Here is a 6,964-nt window from a genome sequence, read left to right as displayed (position 1 = left end):
GAAAGACTGGGACAGCATGACATTCCAACTGAGGAATGGGTAGGAGCAAATGCGTGGAGCGCGGGAGGTGGACTTGTATCATGCATCACCTCACCAGACCATGGGTCAACTGGTCACTGAGGAGTCTGAGACATGAAATGACGAGACCACATTGGCCCTGTGCCCCAGAGGCTGAGGGGGAGAGCTGAGCAAGCAACCACAGCACAGGGCACACAGTGAGGCCATCCAGAGACAACAGCTCACTTCCCTGAAGCAGAAGACATGCAACATCTGCCACAGCTGTGATTTGAAGTACTTGGCCCATCCGTGAATAACCACCTGAATAACCACCTAGTACTTACGCCTAGTGAGGAACAGAGCCAAAATAAGGATGGCTAGAAGTACCACACATAAACCAATCCCAATGTATAGCCCATTTTCTGAATACTGATGACTGGGAAGTGATACAGACACGTTCTGTCAAACACAAAACAGATGAGCATTAGTGCCACTGACAGTGAGAAGCCCATGCAGTACCCAAAGGCCATTTCTGTGTTTTGCAACCCTGCAGTAAAAGATACTTGAGAGCAAGAGCCTAATTTGAGTTACAAGACTAGTTTCAAGCAGTGTCACTGCAACAGTTGTGTGAACTGTGCTGTTAAACACATTACTTCTTGAGATAGTCAAAGGATCAGAAGTTATGACAAATCCCATTTGTTCCAGTTTAATACTATTTAGTGAATATTTTATTCATTTTGTATGATTGAAATATCTCCAGGCGTGTGTGTCACACACACACCCTTTTTGTCAACTTATTCAGTAGTTATTCAAGGCTTTACATCGATAAATAAATATGCCTTCACCTTACATTGGTCTTTATTTAGGCAAAACTTCTTTCTGAAGCTAGCCATTAATTATCTACCCTCTCATTAGGAACTTGGGTCTGGGAAGACGCTGAAGCTCCGTATGGTCCCTGACTTACATTCTGCTCATGCAGCAGTAGGAACGCCCGTAACACATATTGCCTTGTAGTATGTCACAGCAGGCCTTCCCAAAGGCTAACGTGGCTGTCTTCCTGATAAAATCTGGGTGATGTTTCTGCCTGTCACTCTAAAATATGTGCTGGAGGACTCAGCAGGACAGACACAGAGCTGCCGGTTTGAACCCCATTGCATGGGGAGTGCAGGTGCGTTGCCATGCTGTCAGGCAGTCCAATTTCCATTCTTCCCCAAATCCTGCCATACCTGCAGCTTTGAGGTTACGTCCAAGCAGTCTGAGGTGCTTGAGCAGGGACCAGAGGCCTGAAAGGCAATGTAGATGTTGCTAAAGCTTTTCACGCGTTAGTAGGAAGTACTTTATGCATGCAAAGCAGGGGTTTTTTCCCCTTTAATAATGAGCACATAAGCATTCTTTCATAACCACGAAACGTGTAGACTACAAAAAAAAAATTCTTTTGCAATTAAACTAAAACAGTAGAAGTGAACTGTAGGGATGACCCAATAACCTCTTCTGTCTACCCACTCTGTCCAGGTGTACTATAGCACAACAGAGATGCTTACAGTCCGAGGAGCTTCCGAAGCAGAAACCGATGGCCATGTTCTTGTGGTGGTAAAGGATGACTTGCTGGCACTCCCAGGAGCTGAGCCAAGGCAAGACAAACACATCACTTGCACAGAGAACCATTCTGCCTTGACAGAGAGGAATTTGTACTGCTGACTTGGGACCACTGAACTTAAGTATCTCCCTATCAGGAGTCTCAACTCTGCATATCATGAAGAGGTTGGTGCTTTCAGAGGGCAGCACAAAACTCTGAATATTGGAGCCTCCGCTGCCCTTTTCAGAGCTTTGAATTCCTTCCAGGACACACTTAGCTCTTGCTGCTATCTCAACACAGGGCCTAGAAGGAAGGAGTTACCAAGGTAGGCATCTGTTTTTGGAGACAGGAAGAGGCAGTGGATGCCTAAAGCACACTTAGGTTATCTGATGAAAACTGATTAAGGTTAGCTCAGGACCTTGAAAGAGCAAGTAGTGCAGAGCTAGAGGAAAGCAAGTTATAAAGTCCCAGACAGCTATAACAACAGACAGACTGACCGTGTGATATGTTTGCATAAGGACCAGCAGCATATTTTGAGGTAATTCCCCAGAGCAAAGCTGTTTGCAATATTTAAAATTCAGAGCTACAAACTTATGTCTTCCATACCAATGAGTCTCACTTTCTCCATATGTTGTCAGATGATATACAACCCTCCTGAAAACAAAATCTCCTTTATCACATTAGGACAACTCCAGCTGGTTCCTGTGATGTTTTAAATTGTTACCCTTATCATAGAAGCTTTATTTTGAAGAAGACAGGATCATCTGCTTCACTGCTCTCTTCCATTGGAGATGCTGGAGCATTCCTACATCGGGGGCACATGGCCACCTGCCTTTTCCAGTCTCCCTCTGTGTGAACATGCACATATTAACTTGTATTCTGAAAATACAAAATCTGTTCCACCAGCAGCCAAGGAAGATGTCACAGGGTTAAGAAAACCCGTGAGTTCTAAGATTGGAAGCCATGTTGTTTGCAACTAGAACAGAAACAGTGTGAGAAAGTTTTCACTTCTTCTTCCAAAAAGGAAACGCAACTGTTGTAACACTTTAGAGTTGCTTAGCTGGAAATATCCAAGATAGGAGGAGAAATATAAATGGCATCCGTGATTTTTCTTTCAAAATCCAGAGAATAAGCTATTGTTACACTATGAGCTCTCTCTTGTGTACTGGAAGTTAAAGTTGTCTTTTTTAGGCTGAAAAAGGTTCAGCTGGGTGTGTAGATGATAGAATTCTATAAACTTGTGAGTGGAAACAGAGTGAGGAATCGTTGTTCGATTCGAATCGAGGGGCCTCACATTATTAAACATGCACAGGCTACAGAGGACGTGGGCAGCCTCTGAGGCACACATTGCAACGGGGAGAACAACACTTTGGCACTGTACCACGAAATTACTGCCCTGTTTCTGCGATCCTCCTTAATCATCTCTGCTGTTGACTGCTACTGAGACAGGATCCTGAATTAGATGCACTTTTGAGCTAGCCTAATAACATAGTTCTATGTTATAGAGCAACAAATAAATTGATTAAATAGTGGGCACACCCAACTCCTAAAAATTTGTTTTTCTGTTCATGGGATGCATTTCCAGAAAACAAGGTGAGATTTTATACCACAAACAAAACAACACACCAAAACAACAGCCACAAGAAAAACAATGCTTGGAGCACCAATAAAACAACTACTTAAGCATAACACCTGCAAGCAAACTCCCTCCCATGTATACCTGTTCCTTCTGTTAGACTCTGTATAATGTCAGGCAGAATTTAAATCCAAGTTCTGATCTCTGTTTCCTGTGGTAATGTTTAGCAAATTTTAATCCAGACATTTCTATAATCTATCATTTTGTTTCCTTCCTAAGATCCCCATTTGCAATATAGCTTACATATGCTGTTGAGATTAATACTTGGATAAAAGTTACCTGAGGTCTGTTCAGAGGTGTAAGTGTGAGGACTTGCAGTAGAGGTCCTAGCTGATGTTAAAAAATAAAACAAAACCAACATATGTTATCATTAACCTCAGTGTGTATTTATGGAGTGAAAAAGAGAAAGTGTTTCTATAATAAATATTTGCTAGCACCAGCTACACAAGTACATCTGTCAGCCACTTATTACATATATCATTATGGCTTCTACAAACAAGAGGAAAAACTAAAAATCAAAGGAAGGGTTGATAAAAAAAAAAAAGGTCTATACTAATTTTCTGTCCCTGGGCTTTACTCTGGAATCAAGCAGAGAAAACGAAGCACTGTTTTTTATGAAAAGGGTGCAAGTATAGCACTTCAGATTAATTCAGTACCCTATGCTGCCCTTTCTCTTGAATTCTTCAAATAGTGCTTCTAAGAAAGCTCAGTAGTGCTGTGCACCATGAAACAAAGCACCACATCCTTTTTTAACTGCAGTGGCTGCGCTGGGATCACAACAATGCCAAAGACAGCCACCAACAGCGGACCTGCAAAGTCCTAAAGATCAGTCCTATGGATTATTATAGAAGTCATTTCCACCACAAGCTTTGAAATCCAGACTCCACAGCAGATTTACCACAAAAGAATGCGCCTCTGCACTCACCTTTCTCTATCACGACCTTGTAATTACTTGTCTGGTCATTGAACCACCCTGAGATCTCCACGCGGCAGCAGTATATCCCGCTGTCCGCTTCCTCGGCGTTCACGATTGTGAGGGACACGTCGCCCATCGGCAGGTTCCCTTTCAACATATACCTGCTGTTGTGCTGCTCCGTCACCCTCCATCCATCTGTCCAGATAATGGTCTGATAACATTTTGAAACAGGGCAGCTGCCACGACCCCAGCACATTGACGTGATGTCCCATGTCGTCTTAACACTGTAAAAGCAGGGCACAGTGATGTTCTGACCAACCTTTCCTTTCACTAGCGATCCTGATACTGTGGGGCCTGTGGACAAAAAGGTAAGTGTAGCTGTTGAGCACGGTGCACACAAGTGGAAGCTTCCGGTGCATCTTGCATGACCCAATACCTCCCATCTCGCAGACACCACCGGGCGCTGCTGGATTGGGTTTTCCACGAACAGACGTGAAACCCAGCAGGTCTGGCACAGTGAAGGAGAACGATCGGGCCAGTGATTTGTTCAGAATGTGTGTCTAGCCAGAGAAAGAAGAAACACGCTTTCTGCAGCCTCTGCAGGTAGGCAGAGAGGTGAAGAGAGAACAGAGTTTGGTTCTGCACAACTTGGTGGCTTCTCTTTAGCCAAGTCCGGTCTGTTAGCACTTTATTTTTTTCCTTAGTCGAGATTTAATCCGAGCCACACATGGGGGAACAGCAAGTCATTGACTTTCATTAAAACCGTTGTGGGAAACTCTTCCTCTCTTTCAATGAAAAGCCACTAAATGGCAGGTTTCATCAGAACAATCACTGCTGAACACGTTTCCCTTTTTCTTGCCTAATGACAGATTTTTGCCTATTTCTATCAGAGGAGATTTTTTCAGAGCTTTTCTGAGAAATTTTATACCTTCTTTTTTCACTACCTTATTTTCTTACCTCATTCTTACGCAGTTTCTAACTTGTTTGGTTCCCGTTAAAACTAATTTTTCACATTTCCAGAAGGCTACACCACACTGTTCAAGTGAAAACAGTGAGACCTAGCAGCCAGTAGCCCATTCACCACAGTCAGATAGTTACTTCTGCTGTATTTAGACCATACCAGTCAATATTCCCTTCAAAAGGGTTTTAATAAAAGCTGCATTTAGTGCCAGCCAAAATCATTTGTGCTCTGGTGATCCAGTCACAGCCACCCTGTAACCACCTTCTTCTAACAGGTTATGCCGTGGGGCTCCTGAGGTGCACGTTCTGACTGCTTGTACTTCAAAGAAACCTGTTTGCCATGTATTTACCACTACGCATTTCTTATCAAATTCAGTAACATGGGACCACATATGTTAAACATTTTTTATCTATCCATATTAACATTTCAGGGATAGAATTCTCTGCAGCAAGTACAAGCAACAAATTATCTCTATGAAAAGCCTAGCCCAGTCTATAATCAGGACGGGAGCTCCCCGAGGCAGGTCCACCAACATGCGCCAGTAGATCCCAAGCACTGTATGGCTTGATTGCAATTGTCCCTTGTGAAAAAGCTGTTTTCCCAGCTCAGCTCAGTCATTTTCCTAACCTAACCTATTATAGTTAAAAATAAAGTCTGCATTCAGAGACTTGGCCACAATAGCATACTAGAAACTAATCTCTAAAAATAATGTATTTTATTTCATACAAAAAAGCAAGGTTTAAATCAATCTCATCATAAAAGGTGCTTCTATAAAGAACTAGAGGAAATAATACTTGTAATATCCCTTTTCTTCCTACTGAACATATTCTACCACCAAATTTTTAATGTCTATCTGCCTATACAAGTACCACTATGCAACCTTCTGTTTTCAGTGCCTTTAACAGTATTATCCTAGGACTGCTTTCTCAGTATAAAAAGGACAAATTATCAATTTGTCCCAATAAAATTTCGCATTGGCTAAAAGAAGCCAGAGTTGACCTTTTCCCTGTCTTCCTAAGCATTCCCCTTCACAAAGCCTGTTGAAGTGAAATATCCTTGTTTTACATCTTTTCTAAAATGATTTAAAGTTCTCTGATCATCTCAGGTCATCATTATCTAAAAAACCCAAAAATCATTCACTAATAAGACTAGCAGACAGCCTGAGAAGCAGTGTCTTTAAAACCATCATATACTCAACATCATTTTGTTTTAAGAAGTAGATAAAGCCATCAGAAGACTATTGAGCCACTGTGCTGAAGTCCTATTCGTAACACAAAACTGCAGTTTCTGTGCCATGTGGCCACTCTTCCCATTGTAACATAAAAATCTCTCTTTGCAACCCTCAGAAACAGCGATGCGTGTTACCTCCATCCACCTCCTACTCATTTAGGCCCTCTTAAGTTACCTGTAAAGAGAATCAGAAGAATCCAGCTCATGCAGAAATAAGACGACATTGTGACTGAAGACGAACAACACTCCTGTTCACCCTCCCAGCACCTACATTCAAGAAAACTTATCTTCTTCGTAAACTTCTGGTTTTACTTCTTAGTGCACCATCTTCAGAGACAGCTGGGAATGCCCTTTAGTCTAACCCGGACTGCCTTTCCTGTGGTTAGGCTGATAGTCTCCAGCAGCACAGCAGGCACTGCTGCTGGTAGTGTACGCAGCTGAACTCTTGCTGACTGTGGTTTGAGTAAAAGGCTAAAATACTTCACAGTACTTCAGAAACCTACTTCTCATTTTTTCCAGATCTGCTTGGTTACAGTAGATGAAACTGTTGTCAGCACCACTGAGCTGACACAACGGTCAGTAATCCATCGCCCCAACTGCTTCCCACACCTGTTTTTGCCACAGTAGACCGAATTCGGGTAAGGGATT

The 6,964-nt window shown here is 42.5% G+C and overlaps 1 protein-coding gene across 1 annotated transcript in view; it reads right to left on the bottom strand.

Annotated features, from left to right (window-relative positions):
* Window positions 1–6,540, bottom strand: part of LOC104619466 (hepatitis A virus cellular receptor 1 homolog) — a 7,443-nt gene extending 903 nt beyond the window's left edge. The window contains exons 1-6 of the mRNA XM_010285350.1: window positions 6,492–6,540; window positions 4,135–4,479; window positions 3,489–3,539; window positions 1,539–1,618; window positions 1,224–1,280; window positions 342–456 (exon numbers count right to left, since the gene is read on the bottom strand). Of these exons, the coding sequence (XP_010283652.1) occupies window positions 342–456; window positions 1,224–1,280; window positions 1,539–1,618; window positions 3,489–3,539; window positions 4,135–4,479; window positions 6,492–6,540 (697 nt within the window). The remainder of the gene's footprint in view (window positions 1–341; window positions 457–1,223; window positions 1,281–1,538; window positions 1,619–3,488; window positions 3,540–4,134; window positions 4,480–6,491) is intronic.
* Between the last annotated feature and the right edge of the window lie 424 nt (window positions 6,541–6,964).

Source organism: Phaethon lepturus, unplaced genomic scaffold (assembly GCF_000687285.1).
Source record: "Phaethon lepturus isolate BGI_N335 unplaced genomic scaffold, ASM68728v1 scaffold8204, whole genome shotgun sequence".
Taxonomy (NCBI): Eukaryota; Metazoa; Chordata; class Aves; order Phaethontiformes; family Phaethontidae; genus Phaethon; species Phaethon lepturus.
Note: the sequence above shows the minus strand (reverse complement) of the source record. Positions and strands in the feature narration are given on the sequence as shown.